The 23,193-nt window shown below is 42.5% G+C and overlaps 1 protein-coding gene across 8 annotated transcripts in view; it reads right to left on the bottom strand.

The window, feature by feature from the left end:
* The window catches only part of IPCEF1 (interaction protein for cytohesin exchange factors 1), a 56,431-nt gene that overhangs the window by 2,144 nt on the left and 31,094 nt on the right, over positions 1–23,193 (bottom strand). For 3 of the 8 annotated variants that reach the window (XM_079971547.1, XM_079971545.1, XM_079971546.1), the window contains exons 2-9: positions 21,983–22,032; positions 18,303–18,339; positions 17,584–17,753; positions 12,161–12,234; positions 10,256–10,327; positions 9,306–9,367; positions 8,077–8,168; positions 1,962–2,349 (exon numbers count right to left, since the gene is read on the bottom strand). In XM_079971547.1, coding sequence (XP_079827673.1) covers positions 1,962–2,349; positions 8,077–8,168; positions 9,306–9,367; positions 10,256–10,327; positions 12,161–12,234; positions 17,584–17,753; positions 18,303–18,339; positions 21,983–22,006 — 919 coding nt within the window. In that variant the 5' untranslated portion in view covers positions 22,007–22,032. Of the gene's footprint in view, positions 1–1,961; positions 2,350–8,076; positions 8,169–9,305; positions 9,368–10,255; positions 10,328–12,160; positions 12,235–17,583; positions 17,754–18,122; positions 18,274–18,302; positions 18,340–18,546; positions 18,700–18,780; positions 18,907–19,828; positions 19,940–21,982; positions 22,033–23,193 lie in introns of those variants that run through there. The other 5 variants (XM_079971548.1, XM_079971550.1, XM_079971551.1 and 2 more) reach the window with 5 other exon arrangements.

Raw genomic sequence — 23,193 nt, 5'->3', positions numbered from 1 at the left:
CTTTATGAAAACTCACATACACTGACCACAGAGCAAGAATTAGCTGTGAATAGGTGTGTTTTGTTTAGTCTATACTCAGTAAAATAATAAAAAATAAAAATTCATTGATGGGTGATATTGTTGTTATATTTATTTATACCCCACCTTTTTCTCTGACAGGGACTCAAGGCGGCTTACAGATAAAATAAGAATAGCTAAAAACATCGAAAAATAGTTTTAAATAATTAAACATTCACAGTGTGTGTGAGTGTGAGTGTAACATACAGACAATCACAACAAAAACAGTCTATAGATCCCTACTCATAACAACTCTGATGATGTCAAACTAGGGTGTCCATTGTGGTGCTGGATATCAGAGCCTTTATCACCGTTGAACATTTGCTTGAGAACATCAGTTAAAGTTTAGAGGAAGGAAGTGGTCACCCCTGGAACCAGCACAATGCCACTTAGCAGTTGTCAAAGTACACCAAAGATCTTGCTCTCTTGTGTAACCAGCCACCCTGCCTCCCCTCAAGGCAAGGAACTCTGCCCCCCCCCCCAGGAATGAAGCAACAAGCTCTGTCTCATATGATAGAAACATTTAATGGTTCTCATAGACCAAGGTTGTCATGAAGATTTCATGCTACTTCAGGCCCTCCCCCCAGTGCATCCCTTCCCCAAATTTATGGAAGTTGTAGGAGCATTCAATGAGAGCTTGCAGGAAACACAGGGTTGTTGTGGCAAATGGGAATTGTAGGGTGTACAGTGATACCTCGGTTTAAGAACAGTCCGGTTTAAGAACGATTTGGTTTACAAACTCCGCAAAACTGGAAATATTGTCTTGGTTTGGGAACTTTACTCGGTCTAAGAACAGAATCCGAACGGTGGAAGGGCACCGGTGGCGGGAGGCCTCATTAGGGAAAGTGTGCCTAGGTTTAAGAACGGTTTTGGTTTAAGAACAGACTTCCAGAACGGATTAAGTTCATAAACTGAGGTACCACTGTATATGCATCAGACGTTTAAACTCATTCCCCACTCAACAAATTCTAGGAACTATGGCTTACTCCTCAAAGAGCCTGAGTTTCCAGGACTCAGACTACAGTTACTAGGATTCTTTGTAGAAGGGGGTGCTGTAAAAGTATGGCATTTGCACAGCCTACATCTAAACCATTGGGAGAGCACCAGTTGGAGGGGCTATTATACTATTATAAATAATGCCTCATTATGTTGCAGCGATGTTTCATTTTCTAAAGCATCCTTTTTTTGTTCTCTATTATAACCAGTCTTGCTGCATCAACAACTGCCAAAGGAAATAGAAATGGCAGTGGTTGGACACTGCTCCCACCCCCCCAAAAAAGGCCTGTAAATTGGAAGAGAAGCCTATGGACAGAGGGGCACGTACTCAAAATGCTTGTTTATAGCCTCACAGTCTCACACACAAACAAGAAGCTACAGAGATTTCTGTTTATTTAAAATTAAAGCCAGGAAGTAGTCTTGGCAGGCTTCAAGTCAGGATGGACAGAAACATAATGTTTAACCCTTTTGTTTGTTGTTTGTGGGGCGGGGTGGGGGTGGGATCAGTTTCCCTGTGTTGCTGCTTCCATAGAGGAAAAGATAATGGGACCCCACAATTTTCACACACACACCTCCTTGGGTAAAAGAAGGAGTTTGTGAAGTGAGATTTAAGTTGAACAATGGTCGTTCAATTTGATCTATTTATACAGGCAAAATTCATTCATTTCAAGCCCGAGACTGGTTTCAACAAATCACGTTGCTTCCTTCACCCATACTTTCATTAAATGAAAGAAGAGGGGGCATCAGTCGCTACAACTTAAGAGTAGATATGGCACCAAATGCTGGGGACTGAACCTGGGACTGTCTGCAGGTAAAGCAAAGAGGCTACAAGTGAGCTCTACCTCTTTATAGGTCAGGCAGGAAGAGCAATATTGTAGGGCCAACAGATCACCTACTGCTTGACTCACCTTTAGGCAGAGTTTTCGATGCTGCTATTCTAGGCACAGGTAGGCTAGCCTTTTCACTGCGTAATGTAGATGTAGCCTCATTCAAAGAGACCTGAAAGCTGCAGTCGGGTTTGACAGTCCCACTTTCCAGTGTTTTGTTACAGCCTGTTACCAAGTGATCAGTATCCTGAGAGCCGCCAGAGACAGCTGGAGATTGATTGTCCATTTCTTCCCCAGGGGAAGAGTTGTTCACAATGTCGAGCCACGACTGTCTGTCTGGATACAATACTTTGGACAACGAGGAAGACGAGGATCCTTCAGACTTCATCAGGCTTTCCGGCGAGGACAAAGAACATGATACTTCACTTGATGCGTGCAATGTCAAGGAAGGCTCTTCCTGGTCCTGTTTCTGAGAATAAAATAAGAAGGTGGGGGTGGAATAAAGTCAAGTCAAAAGCTGGTCATGGGTGGCAATATAAAGGGACAAGGATCAGCGAATTCGAAATCATACTTTTCACTTGGGACACTGCCTGTGAATTTGGGGCTACCATATAGTATATGAGTGAGTGGTATGGCTCCTTTGCTTAATTTTGCCTCAGTTTCACTCAGCCAGATATTGTTTCCTCCAAAGAGTACTGGTTTTAAACAGAAGGCATCAGGTGGACATGGAGATAACCTCATAAATGTGTGAAAGACTGTCTCTTTCCCTACAGACTTTCTCAGAGGTTTAGATCAGCAGAGGGGACCTTGTTGGTAGTTCTACTGCTCTCAGAAGGTCACATGTAGTGGCCTGAGAGAGGGCATTCTTATGGCAGCTCCTAAGCCACAGAATCCCCTCCCCACAGAGGTGCAATGAGCACCTTCGTTCTATAGTTTTTGCCATATGCTGAAAACTCACCCCTTTATCCTGGCTTTTGACTTATGATATATATATATATTTGCCCAGTCCTTCTCCTTTACCTCAGAGAACAATCAAGGAAGATCAAGCAGGGAATGCCACCTGAATAATCCATGTCACCATAGGGGCATTTCTTTGATATTAATTTCTTTGTGAGAATTTTTTGTAAGCTGCTTAGAGAAACACTTGGGAGTTATAAAGTAGGATATAACCAACCAACACACACACACACAAACACTATTATTTTGATCCTATGGCTAATTAAACAATTTACAGCGTTTTAACCTGGTGGGGGGGGGAGGTGTTGTTTTTGCCTGTTACAACGTTACATATTTTTGTGTTTTCGTATTGTAAACCACCTTGTGATCCTAGGATGGAGGGTGATTTAGGAATTAATTATTTAACTAACTAATTAATGAATGAATGAAGTGTTTTAACTGATTTTAATATTGTATTTTTATGTTGTTTTAGGCCACGCCTGGGACCATACAGTGAAGGTTGAGTAAGAAATCAAAGGAGGAGTACATCTCATATAAATTCTGCCAGAAAGAAAGAAAGAATGAAGTTGAGATGAACTTGAGGCAATGAGAAAGGCCTCCGCTGCTGCCAAGTTAATAAATATTATCCAGGCAGATTCCAGGAACTATCTCCCCATGACAGCTACAGTTGAAGTCTCCCTGCTCTGGCTTCACCATATTGGCCCAGGAGTCTGCTTTCTAGGCTTGAATATTCTGGACTTCATAAATCTTTAGAATAATTTAGGTGGTCCAGCGTTTTGATACAAGTAGGACTAAGAGGTAAATGTGCCTCACTACCAGGGGAGTTCATTTATTCCAGGCTGAATACAAAGTAGAAGGATGCATGAAACACACCAAGGAGAGACGTGCTCCTTCCTAGGCAATGCTATAAATACCTGGGATGCTTAAGAATGTATATCTATAGTTTTAACTTGGGGGGGAAATGCCACATGAAATGTTGCTGTGATGAAGTGGAACAGATCTTGATACACTATATGCCAATAAGACTTAACAGACTCAGTAGAATCAGCAATGAAATGTTGATCATCTGCTTTGGCCATAAATCTCCCTCCTATTTATATACATAGAAATAAAGTGTTTTGTTGAAGCAGATCACAAAACGGAATGCAAGGCAGGAGGAGTCTGTAGCCAAGCATACCAACTCAATTTAAGAGCATTAAATACCATAGGGCAGGGGTCAGCAGGGGGCTGGTCCACTGTCCCTCAGAGCTTGTGGGGGGACAGACAATATTGGGGGGGGGGATGAACAAATTCCTATGCTCCACAAATAACCCAGAGATTCATTTTAAATAAAAGGACACATTCTACTCATGTAAAGACACACTGATTCCTGGACCATCCGCAGGCCAGATTGAGAAGGCAATTGGGCCGCATCTGGCCCCCATGCCTCAGGTTGCCTAACCCTGCCATAGGATGTTAATAGTCTCATGGAGCTTCAGATAACTGTTGAAGATGGTGCATGTTACTTGCGTAGCTGCAAGAATAAACCACCCTTTCCCCATTCATAAGCATTTGTTTTTTAAACCCTCTGAACTTTTGAGTGAGCAATTTTCTATATCACAAACTGATTTTATTCAACAGTAAAATAAAAAGTGGAAATTATTATCCCCATGATTTTCTTACTTAAAATGATCTACACTTAACTTTTCAACTGCTTCATGACTCCCATCTATCAATAAACACCCAAGGAAGAATACTATAAAATGCAGGTGTTGGTGTTAGTAAATGGAAAAAGTATTCACTGAAAGATTAATGAGCCCTGAGGGGTCTATTTCAGACTAATGAGATATGCTGCACCCTAACAGCCCACCTGGAAATCTTTGTAGTCTATTGTCTCGAAATGACTGTTCCATTCAAGTAGATATGGGGGAGTTTGCAAATAAACATTTTCTTGCCTGTTTAAGGAAACTTGTAAACCCCCACCCCCACCTCAAAATACTAATTTGCATTTGTTTCCATCTGGTTGGTGGCTAAACACAGAGAAGCGCATCTACTCTTGGAATTAATTACCCAGTAAATGATCACATAATCACTGAGCAATACAGGCTATCCCTGCTTTAGATACTTACATTCTGCCTGTACAGGGATTCCCACATTTGAAAAGCACACGCAGTGAAAGCAAAACACAAAATTATGAATCTGTATGATGTGTTCTAAAAATGGAGGCAACAGCAAAGTTTTGGTCCTACTCATTCCAGGGCCGGCTCAAGACATCCTGGCATCTGAAGCGAACCTCAAAATAGCACGCCCTGCGAGTACCATGATGCCTTGATTACTAGGAAGTTATGAGTTGGGTTTTACTGTTTTGTTTTTAATAGTGTGAACTGCTTTGGTGTTTTCTTTGTAGAGGAAAAGTGATACAGAAACATTTTAAATAAATAAATGTCATGAGGACAATGTACTCCCTCCAGCAACAGAGGCAAAATGTCATTGGATACCAGTTGCTGGGAATCACAAGCAGGGGCGGTGCTGTTATTCTCATGTCCTACTTGTCGATTTCCCGTAGACGCCTGGTAGTCCACTGCGAAAACAGGATGTTGGACTGGATAGGGCTTTGGTTTGATAAAGGAGGGCTCATCTTATGCTCTTATGATTAGCGACTAGAGGCCTCAGGCCCAAACTGCACCCCAGGTGTATCAGCTGAGCTGTAGCCCAGGACACCAACACAGAGAAAGAATGGTGACTGCATCAAGGGAACTTGCCTACAACTCACTACCTCTTTCTTTCAGTAGCTTTCTCAAAAAGGAGTATGATAAAAAGTCTCAATAATATTTACGGGGGGGGGCAATCAAAAAGGAGGAAAACATTTGTCAGATCTTATATCCTAGTCCTTCCTACCATTTCTCTCTCATATGATGGGGGGGGGGGAACTGATGGGAAGGAATGATCTTGCAGACATGTTGGAAGCAGGCAGACTGACTGCTGTTAGTGGCCTTGAAGTCAGAATGAAATTAACAAGCACTTCACTTTGTCAAAAGATGTGGAAGAGTTTAATGCCTGTTACATAGCACTGCGGGAGAGGGAAATAATTTCTGCCCTTGGAATGGGACAGTGGTTGAGGTTCAATAATATGAGGCTGCTTTATTCAATGCTGTTATGCAAAAAAAAAAAAATCAATACATTTTAATATGGCTTTATATTGCTGTTTATAAGCCATGTGATAATGGGTGGCACTGTGGGTAAAACCTCAGTGTCTAGGACTTGCCGATCACATGGTCAGTGGTTCGAATCCCCAAGGCGGGGTGAGCTCCCGTCTTTCGGTCCCAGCTCCTGCCCACCTAGCAGTTCGAAAGCACCCCCAAGTGCAAGTAGATAAATAGGTACCGCTTTATAGTGGGAAGGTAAACGGCGTTTCCGTGTGCTGCACTGGTGCCGGCTCGCCAGAGCAGCTTCGTCACGCTGGCCATGTGACCCGGAAGTGTCTCCGGACAGCGCTGGCCCCTAGCCTCTTAAGTGAGATGGGCGCACAACCCTAGAGTCGGACACGACTGGCCCGTACGGGCAGGGGTACCATTACCTTTACCTTAAGCCATGTGACGAGATATGAAACTGAGAACAAACAGCAGCCTGCTTTGGCTTATGCTGGCATACCTGAGCTGCAAGCAACTCACTAGATTATGGAGTCACTTCTGTGAACAGGAGACTTTCTCTATGTAGAAAGGTACCTCTGGATACAACCCTGTATCTTTAATTTGATATTACTGTAAATTTATCCACTGCCAGCTTATTCTTGAATTTAATGAGGATGGAGGCGCCAGTGGTTTCCTTATCTTCCTTAAACACAAGGGGGTTGAATTAGGAGAGGGTGTTGGCAGCAGAATGACCCAATATCCGAACACTATAAAACCAAATTTAGCACCAGCAAAGTCTGGCATAACTGACAATTGCACAAGCCAAGCACCTGCCTTCCTGAGCTCTACCTGGATGCGAAGTTATTTAAGGACAGAAATCCATGATTTAAAGGAAACTGCTATCAACTGGGCTCAGTGAATAGGGGGGTGGAATAGGTTATAGAAGAAGATTGGTTCAAAATTGTTGCAGTATTGTGAGAATAAATAATGTGCTAGTGTTGAAAGTGCTAGACCCATCCTGGGATGCATTTGATTCAACAAAAGCAAAGTGGGTTTTTGTATACCTGCCTCAAATTTATTTATTTTAAAAAACAAACTTCTGGCAGAATTGTAGCAATCCTAAGCCATGTGCTACATGCTGTGAGAGGCTTGTTCTTTTCTCTAAACCACAAGGAAATAAGGCTGCCTGGGAAGGCTTTAGTAACTATTTGGCTGCGATAACTGTTATTTGCTTTCAGCATATAACAGTGTATTTAGCCAAGAGACGTCCGCACTGTGGCATGATGGTGAGAATGTCAGACTAAAACTCGTCCATACTTCCGCTTGCCCCATGCCTTGAAATAATAGGTCTGAGAGGTTTTCTGGCTTTATTGTGCTTTCTATACACAGTTTGCCCCGCTGCTTTCCCTGGGAAAACCTACTCTCTTCCCTCCCTGCAGGGAAGAAGGGGTGAGTGAAGACCTACGTCAGGAGGGAAGAAAGACTGACATTGGGATCCGCAGTCCCTGCAGATCTTGCCGCCTGAGGCAGTCACCTCACCTGGCCTCATGGGTGAGCCGTCTCTGCAAGAGAGCCACATGTAGGATACTAGTGGGTGACAGTCAGTGGAATGCCCCAAAACAGGGCATTCTGAGGGCAGGGAGGGGCTGAGCTGGGTCTGGGTCATTGGTTCCCAAGCTGACCCCAATGCCATCAGGTGACGGCATCAGGCCCAGTGTGGGCCTGACTTCCATTTTGGCCACCATGCACAGTGGATGCAGTACTAGTGACCCTTCTGGTGGCCAGGGTTAGAATGGAACTCTAAGCTCCCTGAGTGACCCTCAGCTATTTAACAGGGCTGTTGTGAGGGGGGAAATGGGGGTGGGGGCAGAACCCGTCTAGCACCTTGAGCTCTTTGGAGGAAACATGGGACAACAATTTAATTAATAAATGGCGAAGGAGTGTTTTGCATTTATTGTCTCGTACGACTGATCTCACAACAGGCCCCCTGCAAGAATACCGAGTGGAGAAGAAGTGTTCAGTGCTTTACTGCAGATTACTTATCAGAGTGGCATCTTGCGAACTGGATAGGGTGACACTTGTACAAGCCATTTAGCAAACAGAAGCTAGCTAATTACTATAATACATACCAAATGAGGCGGTGGCAACTGATCGGAATACGGAGGGGGTGGCGTCTCCACGTTTATTTCTAGATCTTCATGCTCGCTCTCGCTGTAGCACTCTGAAGCAAGAACACAACAGTTGAAGTGCATTAGATGTGCCAATTATAGCACTGGAAACAAAAGTAAACTTATTTCAGGTAACCTGAACTGAAAGCAAAACATACCGGCTCTGACTCAGTCAGGGTCATCTGTATGCAAAACAAAGGGTATTTTCTGACATTTCTAATTAGCAGAATCTCTCTTTCTCTTTTCATCTTTCCACAGTGTTGCATGAAAAGAAGAAAGAGGAGGTGGAGGAGGAGGAAGACAAAGGCTTTAAAAAAAGCTCCAGGTTTACAAAGTTTCTCGCAGTCAGAGATAAGGGACAAGCAGAGGGTGAGCTACTGTTTAGAAAGGCAGCAAAAAGCTGCAGTACCCCAAAATACCCTCTGATGAAACAGGCCTCTCAGAACAAGGTTGCTCTGCAGGAAATAAACTATAACTTTATATCTAATTCTATGAAAAATGAATTGATGCTCACACATTCTGAATGGACAGTCATGGCAAAAAAGTGGTATCATAGTGCTTTAAATGTATGGTAGAAATGTCGCTATATATAAATACATAAACGTCTGCTTCAGATCAGACTTAAGAGGGAAGTGAAACTCTTAGTTGCTACTGGTGGGAGGTTGGGACATTCCTTGTCTTGTTTCATGCACTGAAATAGGATGTCTGGCCCTTCCAGGGAGACCCAGCTTCAGTGCTGTGGAGCTCTAGGAAATTTTGCCTCTGCCAAGGAGAGCTGGGAGTGCTCCATCTGAAAATCTGGAGAGCCTCTGTCAGTCACTGTAGACAATACTAAGCTTAATGACCCAATGGCAAGACTCAGGATAAGGCCTCTGTTCCTAAGATGTTCCCCTCTCTTTTCTGCATCTATGTGCCTAGACAGAATAAGGGCTTTAGACTAGAACAGCCTTGGCCTTTTGTCCTCCTTCCCAGTACAAAATGCATCTTTTGGATATTGTTGCAAAGCTCATAACTGCTAATCTAATCTAATCTAATCATTTTTTTTTAAAAAAAGTTGGCATCTAGCTCTAGCTGAACATTCATCTCTGAGTATTTTGAATATATTGAATGCCATATGTGTTATCCCTGGAAAACTCCTCAGGTAGAAAGGTGTAGAACAATCCTATTCAAAATGGTCCATTTGAGCATACCTTCTTCACTCTTTTTATTGGCTTGTTTGTCAAGGACAGCTGTACCTAATTTCTTCAGCCATCTGAAAAAATAAAAGCAAGCACAGACATTTGTATGGAATAGAAATAGCCAAGCTGAGAGAAAACAGGTTTGGTAGTTACCAAGTCACTTCTCATCTTCAACTGAGGGTGAAATCCAATGTGTGCCTTTGCAATCATGAAAGGGTTCTGGGAGATGAGAGGAAGCAATTTTTGCCCACTCCTCCTTCCCCCAAAGTCTCCGAAAATAGGCTCCAGAGAATTTGGTAGCCTTCCAGAACAGGGAAGGAGGCAAGGATTGCCTTGCTTCCTCTTCCATTAGCAGCTCAAAAACTTTTCAGTCAGTATAAGGGACACCAACTAGATTCCAACCTGAGAACTTTTATAACAGTACAATAAACCATGGGTGGCTAACCTGTAGTTCTCCAATGACATTGGACTACAACTGTCATCACCCCTGGCCATTGGCCATGCTGTCTGGGGCTGATGTGAATTAAGAGTTCAATAACACCTGGAAGGCACTACACTGCTACCTCTGCAATAAACTAAACCCAAGCAAACCCATGAATCAAGTACAGCACCTATTACAATTATTGAGTGAGAATGATTGAAGATATCTCCACCTGTTACCTGCTGAGTATCACAACACAAGCCATCAAGCATCAGCCATTATGGTACATCACATTCAACCTGCTCTCTGCCATTCATGTGCATGCTGCATGCTGGCCCACCTTGCTTTCAGCTGATGGCACACTGTAAGGTGAACAGTCACAGAAATCCTTCCATCAGCTGCATACTTTATGGTTGGGCAATCTTTTATGAACACTCAAGAGACAGAGGCTACCATCTCCAGTAACAACCAAGGAAACAAGAAAGAGATGGTTCTTTTTTGTCATAAGAAAAAAGGAAGCAAGACTTTTGATTTTACTTACATGTTCATTTCCTCCGCATTTTCTGCTGCAAAATAAAATGTCTTGATCTGTGGATGGATGATCTTCATAGCGCTTCCAAAACAAAAACAAAAACATATATTCATATATATGGGAAACATCAGATTTAAAAAGTGAGTATGTGGGTCAGTTTACCAAAGACTTTATGATCCCAAAATATTTTTAAAAACCACTTAGCCTGAAATCCTAACTCGACTTACCTAGGAGTAGGTCTCACTGATCAGGCATACTTGGAACTGTTCAGAACCTCAAACTACAGAGTGAGTGTTCACATAGAAACAATAGAATTGGTACATTCATCTCTCTTTGACAGCCCTCACAAGGAGATGAATGATTATATATTTACCACAGATATGCATGTTCTTTCTCAAGTGCTTTAAAAAGGACTGTGTCATGGGAGAAGGGGGTTTGGAAATGTGTTTCTTTTTCAAACAAGACAGGGCATAATTAAAATAGTGTGAGCTGTGATTAGATTTATTTGATTGATTGATTGATTGATTGATTGATTGGATTTCTTATTGACCCTTGACCCTAAGGTTCCAGGGAGGAATACAACAATAGAATACATAGTTATTATTTTAATTTTAAACAGGTAGAAAAAGGGTAAAATTATAAAAACTGGTGAAACCATTTGGATGAGAACAGACCAATACAGATTCATATATACTTTAGTGGTCAAAGGCCGAGGTAAAGAGGTGTATTTTCAGCATATGGCAAAAGCTTTACAATGAAGATGCTAGACAAGGCTCTATGAGGAAAGAGCTCCATAGTTTAGGGGCTAGATTCAGGTAGGTAGACGTGTTGGTCTGACGCAGTCAAAATAAATAATAAAAAATTGTCCTGTAGCGCCTTAGAGACCAACTAAGTATGGTCTGGGTATAAGCTTTTGTGTGCATGCACGAACAGCTGAAGCAGTGTGCATGCACATGAAAACTTATACCCAGAACATACTTAGTTGGTCTCTAAGGTGCTACTGTAATTTTTTTATTTATTTATTCAGTCTAGGGGCTGCCATTGGGAAAGCCTTGTCCTAAGCCAACACTCCTTGCACTTTTGAGGATGATGCAACTACCAAAACAGTCCTCTCTGCTGACCTTAATGCATTATTAGAGAATCGGTGGGGATGGAGACAATCTTTCCGATATGTAGAATGAATGGTCTCAGCTCTGCAGTAGAGGTTGCAATAAGCCTTAAAGTACTGTACGAGAGTATTTACATAACTACATCAAAACAATGAGTTTATATTTAACTAAGGAAAGTCGGCTGCCCTTCACATAAGATTTCAGACCAATGAGACAATAGCGATATCCTTTTAAGGCTGTGATATCTCAGTACTAAGTGCTACCCTCCCTTGGAAGGAAAACCAGCTTCCGGGTCATGTGGCCAGCATGACTAAGCCGCTTCTGGCGAACCAGAGCAGTGCACGGAAACACCGTTTACCTTCCCACCGGAGCGGTACCTATTTATCTACTTGCACTTTGACGTGCTTTCGAACTGCTAGGTTGGCAGGAGCAGGGACCGAGCAATGGGAGCTCACCCCATCACGGGGATTTAAACTGCCGACCTTCTGATTGGCAAGTCCTAGGCTCTGTGGTTTAACCCACAGCTCCACCAGCGTCCCTAGTAACATATTAAGCTCCCATAAATTCCACCCGCATTAATCTCAATGGAGTCTATCCTTTTGAAATATTGGCAATGCTGTAAGGACAACAATGATTGGAGGCCTGTTGAGTTTATGTCCTGATGGACAGTTCTATTTACATAAATATCCATAATAAGCAGAACTAGTTGAGCCCTAGGTATGATCCAGCAGTGATCTTCTTGTAGTCACATTTCAGCTTGTAAAATTTCACTTTCTCAAGGCTCCAAGTCGAATGAAAGACTTACTACTTTTTCTTGCATTCTGTCGCTTGATTCACTGTGAATTCTGGAAGGCTGAGGAACCCTTCAGCTTTCTCTGCCTGTGACAAAATAAGCCGGCAATATTAAAGTATGCTACATAATTTATTGAAATTAGACATTGGAAATTAACTGGATTTCAGAAAGCTTTTCAGATTACAGAAATAATTTCTAATAACTTGAGATCTAAACTATAAAGCACAGTAGATAAGAAGAGCAATTTCTAGCTTTCTTGGGCATACATGTGGAGAAGCAGGTGGCAGTAGTGCATGGTGGAACAAAAATTCAGGGCTTTTGCTGCAGTCCCATGCTCAGATGTTTACCAACCAAGTCATCCATTTGCATTGGACTGCAGTAAATTTTATCTCATTAGCAACCACACTCTGGATTCTGAACAGCTGCAAAAAACCCAATGGACTCATCTCGGGTAGGGTGGTTTCTTCACACTCTCTCCTCCATCCAAACAAGCAAGAGGCATTATGAGATTTCAAGAGAACATTCCAGCCAGGTGTGCTCAGAAGTATAAATTTCAAAATGGGAAACTTCATTTAATTAGGTCTCTCCAGGCTGCATCCAATATGATACTGCATTAGTGGAAAGTGCTTTTGATCATGCAACTCCAGGCATCCAACATTTCACTGATTTCCCCCCTTCCCCGTGAAAAGATGCTCCTGAGGTCTGGTGGGTCTTCCAGAACATTATGGGATGTGGCATGGAGGGCTGCAGTGGGTGGGGAAATGGGTTGCTCTGACTTGTGCAGGCAGAAGCACCTCCTACCAAGACAAATCGGAGTGGGGAACCTTTTATGGCCTAATGAGCACATTTCATCATGTGCACCTTCCAGGGGCAAGGCACTAGCTGAAAGCAAAGGGAAGGTGGGGCAACAGGTTAGTGGTTTTAGGCAAACAAACCAGGTAAGCAAGAAGCAGGATCTCAGTTCAAGGACACATTCCAGTCAGGCAAGGGCACTGTGCACAGATAAGGGATAGGGGCTTCTGAAGGGGCATATTCTGAAGAGAGTCCCAAAAGCTAAGGAGACAACTCTGTAGTGCTGCATCTGGCCCCCAGGTCTATAGTTTCCCACCCTTGCATTAGCACCCCTCCTTCATGTTTTATTTAAACAGATTTGGGTTAAAAAATAAATAAACCAGTCCTCCCTTGTTTTCTTCCTGCCTGTCCCACACCCTTCGTTTTTGATCAACATGCCAATGAAGAAGTAGCCCCCATGTGTTTGGGTAATTGTTTGAGGGGTCCAAATATAGGCAGAATTCATTTCAAATGCTAACATCCTTATATTCTCTCAAAGCTCACTGATGGACTACGAGACACACTGCACCAGCCTATGTTATGGTTCCTTGCATCAGGGCAGCTCAAGTTTTTTTGGCTGAAACAGAATTCGCACTTCATAAATATACAACCCATTGCAAAGAAGTACGAGTATTCCAGGCAAGCAAGATGACCACCGTTTATTTGAGCAGAGTTTCTGCCCACGCACAGATGCGTGAATGCTTTGCCTCCGAAAACTAAAATGTCTGCTTAGAATCTGAGCTGCACCATCTGTAGGTGAAGGGGAAAGGGGTTTTCCCCAGGACCCTCACAAAACGGTAACCTTGACTTCCCTAAAAGCACAGAAAACAGCAGATGTTGAGTGATGCTAAGGAACCTCTGTCTGCAGAGGAAGCTTTTGAACTTTTAAACCAAGGATGAAAACAGTCGTTTCAAATGGGCTGAAGACAAGTGGCCTGCTGGAGTGAGAGTTTACTGAAAAGCAAGGCTTAAAAAGTGATAACCTTCCACTGCCCACCCCCAGCTTCTGATACTTGGCTGCACACCATAACTCAGCAGTGTGGAACCAGGTGCCTTCCAGATGTTGTTAGACTCCAGTTCCATGAGTCCCAGCCAGCATGGCCAATAGGCGGGGATGATGGGAGTTGCAGTTAAAAACATCTGGAAAGCCACATGTTCTGTATCCATGCTATTTATGAACACAGAGGTCGTTATATTTGGCTAATATGAAAGCACTATCAATGTCCATGTTGTATCTTCTCATTTCCTTAGTCCACTAGTGAAAGAGGTTTTGGAGGTTTGCCAGCCATTAACCACCCTGAAAAACTTGTTTGATCAGAAAGTGATAGTGGCTCAAAAGAAATAAGCACACACACACACACACACACCATGCACAACAATGGCTCCCATCCCCTTCCAGCTCTCTGCAGGACCAAACTCCAGCCTGCAGGGCTCCACACAAAAGAAACTTTTTTTGTCAGCAAAATGACAGTCCCAACATCTATTCTGGAAGGGAAGCCCAAATCAGAGCTCCAAAGTGGGCTATGGGAAATCTCTTCCTTGATGCAAGGATGCTCTGGGCTGAGTCAAATTCTGGGGTCCTCGGGCAGTGTGCAGCAAAACATTTGCCTAGTCACACTTTGTAAATGTATGCCTCTTGTACACAAGGGATATTCATAAGCTCAGAATGTTATTTATGTTCCAAGTCTTTGCTTTGTACTAGCTTTAGAGGGCTTGAGGTCAGCCAGCTGAAGGAAGAAATTCACTCTTTTCCACAGTGTAATTATAAGGTGGGAGACAAGGGGATTCTCTGTACGTGGCTTATTCCTTAAGTGTCACATGTCTCAGTTTACAGGGTTTTCTTTTTCTCAGATACACACTTTTTTACTTATCATTTTATAAGCAGCATATCTTGTGGACAGGTGATATGTGGGGAGGTGTTCATCCCCCGGTGTTAATGCAGCAGTAGGCCCTCAGTAATGGTACCCACTCATTGGAATGCCTTCCCTTGGGAAATTCAGGAGGCAGAGACAGCAGCCTCTTAAAAACTTATATGCTTTCCTGGACAAAATAGAGATTGAAAAATTAACAGTCAATTCTGTATTTTGTACACTGCACAGTTTTGTTCTGTTTTTAGCTTTTTAAAGGAAATGTATGGTTTTTACATAAATCACTTAGAGATTTTTATTATGTTAAACTTCTATCATATTTTATGATATTATACATTTTTATAAATAAGTAAATAGCATGGCTCCATTTGTTGATCTGAGGAAATCTGGAGCCCACAGATGTGGCTGCCAGGATCCTCTTCACTGCAAAACCTAAGCTTTTCACTTGGAAGAAAGTTCCACTGTGTACAAAGGGACTTACTCCTAGAAAGGTTTGAAGCCTTAAACCCCAACCTAATTCTTGCTGAACCTCTGTGGGAGATCAAGGGCAAACATTTGAAGATGGGAGAGGAGACTGGAGCTTTAGGAGTGTGCATCTGAGGCATTCATGGTGCCTTGCACATCTGTTGTCAATACAGTAAGTCCCAATTGTTTCCTCCAGAACTTGAGGGAACAACAGGCTCGTCTGGAGGGTGGGCAGCCATTGTATGAGTATCTCAGTTGCCCACTGCCAAAAACATCAGTCCAAACTTTTCTTTCTAATTTGGAACTGGAGGGGATGCTGAGCCTGTTGGATACTCTTAGATGCAGAAGCTGCCAAGAGCAATGTTGGGGTGACGAGCTCATTCAAACTGTGCACTCTGTCCTTAAGGGAGGGTGTGACGTGACCCCCAACCATTACAAGCAACTCACATTCTCCAATGCCAACTGGACCTTCCATTGATTTCCCCAGTCTTATCTAGATTGAACTTGAGTTTGTGATTTGATTTGTTTAGTTAATTTATTTAACCCACTTCTGTCCTGCCTATCAGTAGGACTTCCAGGACAGTTTATAACAAAAACTTAAACAACTGGAAACAGCAATTAAAAACAACTAAGACCACAGTAAAATGAAAGACCATCAGCCACCAGGAGGTTAAATCACATTTTGTTGTATCCTACCAAGAAACAGGCAATTCCTTTTGGGTAGGGCAGCATTGCCCTAGGTCCATCTTTTGGTACCTTATTATGAGACAGGAGTAGAGCCATTCCCAACTCCTAACTGAAGTCCAAAAATATACTTTAAAAAAAAATCAGAAGCTGCTGGTTGGTCCAGAGGAATCAAAATGATCACAGTCCCCCTCTGTCCCATCAAAGTCCACTAAACCTATTACAGACCCCCAATGAGATTAAAATCCACAGACTGAAACTGATCTCCATACCCTGTTTCATCCAAGAGCAACTGGAGCTGTTCCACTATACTACAAGTTCAGCCACACTTCCCACCCAAAATGGAGGCCACTCTAATAAAACCTTCTTATAGCTTCTTTTGAGGGACAGGAATAATGCCCTCTTTCAATAAAATAGCACATCGTGGACTAATCTGACCCGTCTCCTTTGGCTACATGTTATTAAGTACAAATAGTAAGGCTCAAACACACATATGTAGTAGGTAGAGCGCTCCCACGACTCCACATACTAACAACAACTGAAGCCTATCCAAGCAACCTTGAAGAACGGAAGCCAAGAACACTCCTGATATGGATTTAATACCCAATGAAGTGTTCAAGTCAGAGCGATTTTATCTACAAAGTGCTTTGCAAACAGGTCACAATGGTTGTGACCTGGTGGTCCGTCCTGCTGATCTAGGGCCCTTTGGGCTGCAATACTACACCCATGAAGCTAGAAGTAAACTCAGTAGGACTTAGTGAGTGAGCATGCATAGGATGGTGCCCTATGCCAGTCAGTAATGTTCTGCTAGACAGTACAGCACAGATGCAATAGGAACAGAGCAGCAAGGCTGAAATTATAACCATGTCCACTCCAAAGCAAATCCACAAGAAATCAACAGGGCTTACTCACAGGTAAGTGGAGTTCTTTCACACTGCCAATCAACATGTGGAACCTTGTTGTTCATTTGAACTCATTCTGCATTACCCATGTGTGCTCCAACTGGGTTGCCCTTGTTGCTTTATCACCCACAACTCTCTCTCCCACTCACCACACTGCACCCCCCCAGAACACTAGAGAGAAGCTTGGACTCTAACCTTTGACAGAGGCCATCTTGGAGCAACTGCCTAAAATCTACACCTGTTCCAGAAGTCCAGAATAGCTAGCAACATTAGCTAGAAATTGCAAGGGCAGTTACACAATGGCTCCTACAAAGCTGCACTAGAATCCTTCTTGCTCAAAGGTTCCTCCTGTTGAATCAGAAACATGGAGGAAGCTTGGAGTATGGGGAAATTAACTGGCATCTAGGTAAAAAGCAAAGGAAAGTGCCCACTTATCTTACTATGGGCCCCAAACTTCTCTCAAGCAACCTGTTTATCCACAAACACTCTGTCCAGCTAACATGTTTCAAAACAGGAGGGCTTTGTACCAAACAATGAAGTGAAAATTAAAATAACTTATTCCCTTCCTGTGATTGTCTAAACACACTAAACTTACAGATTCTTGAATTACACATGATAAAATGGCTTAGGAACGCTGAATCTTCCCATAATTTACCTGAAGAAACTAAGAGGTTAGCATGCTTACCACTTGATTGCTGTACCAGTATAATGACGAACACTTCAGGACACACCAGAACTTTTTCCATTTGTTGCCAATAAAGCCCCCTTTCTCTTTCTTCTTGTATAGCCATCCCTGGCAATCAGCAAGCCCCAAGTCCTTGCATGATATCCTTCGACGGCTCATTGTACAAATTCCTGTGCGAAAAAACAAAGTGCCACCTTTAAACATGCATGCAGGGGATGCCAGCATTTTCTTTTGAAATACAACCCAGAATTCTTTCTGTATGGACAGTTAGCAAAGATAAATTAGTCAAAATGAAGCTTTTGGAATCCATAATTATAGAGAACATTGTGCCAGTGAAACAGAATGCAAATTTAAATCCTTTACTGGATGTTTTCCATGTGTGCGTGTGTGATCATAAATATATACAACTGTTAAAATACCCTTCCAAACTGATACGTTAGAAAATTGTATTTTCATGACAGTCAGTACAGACTAGCAATGAATTAAGCAGAACAGTTCTCTCTCTCTCTCACACACACACACACAGAGCTTTGACATACCGAAAAAGCTTAGTCCAAATGAAGAATGTGTCATTATCTTCCCCACTGAATCAATGTAAAAACTAAGCAGAATAACAGCGTGCTCAACACCAAACAAACAATACAACAAAAACCGTCCTCCTCGCGTGAGCAAAATTTTAACACTAAACAAAAGCAGGAACAAAAGGAAGACCTCGTTACCTTGATTTTTCTTCCTTGTCTTCTGACGCAAAGGAACCTGCAAGAAATGCAGGAAGGAAAGAAAAGAGGAAATTTCAGATGGTGTTGCAATATTTTTCAAAAAGGGAGGGGGACTCTGGAGGAGGAGGAAGAAGAAGAGGAGGAGGAGGAGGTGGTAGCAGACAGTCCCAGCACAGAATGGAATCTTTCAAACAAACACACACAGAGAGCTAATGGGGAAGCAAGTAGTTGAAGCATAAAATACTGTAATTAAAATTGATTAATTGTGAAGCTCCATGAGAGCAAGTATAGCACTTTTGTGCCTCTGCAAGTAAAGCTTCCTGTTTCACACCCGCAGACAGCTATGCTGTGTAGGGGTAGCTCAAACCAGAAACAAAAATCTTCAGCCGAAGCTTCAGTGCCCTGTATCAGCTGCTAGACAAGCTCTCCAGCACTCAAAGGGCACACTGAACATCGGTACAACAATCGCTATCTTCACCGCACACTGCGGTCACCACAATAGAACAAGTTTGCAAAGGGCCAGAGGATCAAAGGAGGGTAGGCTAATTCAGTTCACAACTTAGCCAATTTAATCCTGCTGAATTCAAGGAGATTTAAGGCTCGAGTCACATATACACACATACCAGCCAGTGACTTAGTGCCTGATGACTCACAGCTGAACGTTAAGAATTGCCTCTCATGGAAACAGCGGCTATGAAAGGAGAACTTGACCAGTGACGGCTGTTTCACACAGGAAACCTGGCATCTGATGTGTGACACATGTTCACCTGTATTCCTGCCTTCATATTTCAGAAGGCCATGTCTGCAAAGCGTTGGGTCCCCTATAAAGCCCTTGTGAAAAGAAGGGGCAAAATAAAACATCCAAGGCAAAAATGAGGAAGGTATTGGTCAGGCAAAATAGGGGCTGAAGCTTGTTAATTTCTTCTGCCCCTCAGAACCAATAGTTCTCTGCTTCTCTTCAGGTTCCACTGTAGTGATGCCTCACCTCACAATAAACATGTTCACCCTAATGTCCAGTTCACATAAGTAACTTTGGCACATGTTGCCTTGTGACGAGCTCAGGACCTATCCAAACTGCACCCAGCCACATCCTGAGGATTGTTCAGGGGTAGGATACAGAGGTTCCAGTAAGGTCTGGCCTAGCTACTTATTTTAAAAGGTCGGACCAGCTGACCTGGTTATCATCATCTCAGGGTCTTGGTACTCAACCTCTTACTTATGTTAGGTTAACAGAAAACAATAGAAATGGAACCTTCTGCACGTAATGCAGTTACCCTATCACTGAACTACTTCCCTTCCCAAGTGAATCAACCAATGAACTGACAACCAAGTTAAAAATCCAACAAGAGGAAACATAACAAAAAACAAGAAAATTTAGACCCATAGAAGAGCCCTATAAGTTATCTGAACTTGTACCAAACAGCCAGAATGAAAGAGATCGAATGAACTTTCCCAGAAGGGAATTCAAGAATTTTGGTGCCACTATGGAAAAGGCCCTGCCCAAAGCAGACCCCCTCCTCACACACCTGTATTTCAAACATCGATAGAAGCAGAATCAAGGTCTCTAATCAAGATGGGAAAATATGGGTAGTTAGAACCAGCTCTATAATCAACTTAAATCAGAATCCTTCAGGCTTGACCGAGTTGTGGACCTAGATGTACAATCTTATTCATCACTATTGAGTTCAGTGAATAAGTGAGTTTAGGACTGCAGGTTTGTGTGACAGGGGGAAATGTGATGTCACAAAATCTATGCTGAAATGACAATGCTACATCATTATCATGCTGGTGGTGAGTAAACATCCTACAGTTTCATCATAGGTTTAACTCATCCACAGGGCTTAATTTTGCAACATCATGGCAGGAAATGGTTCTTTTTTCCAATTTCAAAACAAACTAGTCGCCGCCCTGTACAAATGCACTAGTGGTTAGCACTGGGATAAGCTAGCATAGCACATTTTTTTTCTATTTCCAATGTTCTGGCTGTGCATGCAGTCCAAATGGCTTCACCCATGCACAAGGCTTGGAAGGAATCCCAGGGTTTGTAGAAGCATCAAAAAAACCTTAGAAAAATACTGAGGGTTGAAACCTCCTACAAACAGCTTAGTGAAGACTGAGCACACTCAGTAAAGGAATGATTAGTGCTTGTTACGTGACAAAAAAGAGAATAGTGAATAGTGTAACTCCACACTGCAACATTGTGCTGCATGTTCCATTTGTTTCATTAAATAAACTTTGGGGAAAAAGGGGAGACATACAAACAAACAAACAAACAAAAAACATACAAACACTCATTCAATTCCATTATAGAATTGAGAAAGTACAAACCAGGAATTAAGCTCCAAACATGTATTGTTCCTACTGGAACATTTGATTTAAACGTTGTTTAAGTTGCAGCATGACATTTGTTCATAACCATAACAGAACCAGTCCCCTTAAAAGTATGACCAACATTGTGTTGTGCCTGTAAATTTCAGATCTCCAATCCTCACCTATGTGAAGAAGTCTCAATAAGTTCTTCACCAACAAAAATTGACCCAAGAAACTGTTGCAGAGAAATCAGCAAGCTACTTTTTGTTAAAGGTAAAGGTAAAGGTACCCCTGCCCGTACGGGCCAGTCTTGACAGACTCTGGGGTTGTGCGCCCATCTCACTTAAGAGGCCAGGGGCCAGCGCTGTCCGGAGACACTTCCGGGTCACGTGGCCAGCGTGACATCGCTGCTCTGGCCAGAGCCAGAGCCGCACACGGAAACGCCGTTTACCTTCCCGCTGGTAAGCGGTCCCTATTTATCTACTTGCACCCGGAGGTGCTTTCGAACTGCTAGGTTGGCAGGCGCTGGGACCGAGCAGCGGGAGCGCACCCCGCCGCAGGGATTCGAACCGCCGACCTTTCGATCGGCAAGCCCTAGGCGCTGAGGCTTTAACCCACAGCGCCACCTGCGTCCCTACTTTTTGTTACAAGATTACAAATAAAGAACTGATCTATATAGTAGATAGAAGTGAAATATCACATGTTTTGATTTTTACACAGGTTCCTTGTACACAGAAAAGTAGCATCTTGAGGAGAAAGGTTCCAGCCCAGGATTCTTCCTGAGGTGCTGGATTTCTGAGATGCAGGCAGGGCTTTTACAAGAGGAAACACGAGGCATCACATATGAAACATTCCTTCTTCTGGATATATGTTTTATGTACCTGACACAACACCTTGTTGTGGGGGCAGATTTCATATTGTTAGGATGTTCATGTGTCTTACTTTACAGAGGACAGTCTTCTATCTGAAGAACTGTCCTTGGAGAACCCTCTATTTGAAGGTCCAAGTAGAGTTTGAGATAGAGAACCTTACAATATGAGGGCAAGAGCCTTAACATTGCCCATTAATAGCAGGCTGCTCATGAGAACAAGTCATTTGGTCAGTCTTTCATGTGATGATGAGATGCATTATATTTCTATTTCAATTAGTTATAAATCTGCACATATACATAAAACTTTGGGTGTGCAACTTTTATGCAAATCTGTGTTGCCCTTTCCCCTCTTTCTGATGAGACATATTTTTTTGAATGTGTTCCAGGTGAATCAACGGGCCATAAGGCCTTATACCCCTCGACGTATTCTGCAAGTAATTGTTTTCCCAAAATGGATAGTATCACTTGTTCTCCATTAACAGTGACATTATGTACTTACAGGGGCTTTTCCATCAGCGGCCATACACAAAACCGAAATTGATGGGGAAGCTGGAAAAGAAAATGATACATAATAATTACATTTTAAATAACATTAACTGTAGAAAAAAAAATATTTTTCACCAAACAATCCTACAACACTGACTGTGTAGTGGAGATAAATCACTACCTGATGTAGAGGAGAGGAGAGGGAAACACACAGCACAGTAAATTGCATGCAAATGGCAGACATTTCTCCAGCACACTGGGAAGCACCACCAAGGCCCCAGATTGGTGGACTGTGTTGGCAATGATACCAACAGGCTGCCCACAAGCAGAGGGAACCAATGAACTCACAACAATCAAGATACACCTCAGCATACATCCCTGCATCACAACGCCCTTACAACCGTGTCCGCAATTTGTCAGCCCCAGTGGCACAGCCAGCAATGACTCCACTGCTATAGGTATCTCTGTAGCCAGGGGTTTGAAGTCCACTACACTCCTCAAAACCACTATTTTGGTGACAAGAATGGAGAGCCCATTTGGGAGTGAGGTTTTCTGAAAAGCTCTACATCAAGCTAATCTGCACTGGTTTTTTCTAATTCCTGTCTCATTCGTGAGGCTCAGTGAGAAGCGAGATCCCTGTGCACTTCTGCTAAAAATACAAATAATTCTCACATATTACATGCATCATTGTAGACATTAAATCGTACTATTATACACATAGTATTATATATCTATTCTGTGCATAAACAAGTTTCCTAAAGTAACCAGCATATAAACAGAGCCATACAAGAATACATATAACTACAGTATATAAAAATATGGAGACAAGTAGACAGCTTGGAACAGTAATTTAAAGAGAAAAACAAGAAGCTAAAAACTGGGAATGGCAGGTGAGAACACAACAACCGCTGTTTCACTCCAGGGTTCTTTCACCAGTTCATGCCATAAAAAAACGCTCTCCTTAGCTTTACAGCTTTAAAATGCTCACAAACTGTTCTGAGTTGACACGCAGTTAGACAGCTTATGTCCAAAAATGTTCAGAAGCGGGGGATTAAAATTAAGCTCTCCGATCCATATTTAGGTAATTATAGAAACAATTTGATTTTTTTCAGAATTTCTGATCCTCCACAAGATATTCTCCAAGCATATATTGGGAACTCTGAAAATAAATTCTTCCCATAAGATGATTTGGAAAAACTCCTGGCCCACTTTATGGTAGTGACT

Source organism: Podarcis cretensis (assembly GCF_951804945.1).
Source record: "Podarcis cretensis genome assembly, chromosome: 3".
Classification (NCBI taxonomy): domain Eukaryota; kingdom Metazoa; phylum Chordata; class Lepidosauria; order Squamata; family Lacertidae; genus Podarcis; species Podarcis cretensis.
Note: the sequence above shows the minus strand (reverse complement) of the source record. Positions and strands in the feature narration are given on the sequence as shown.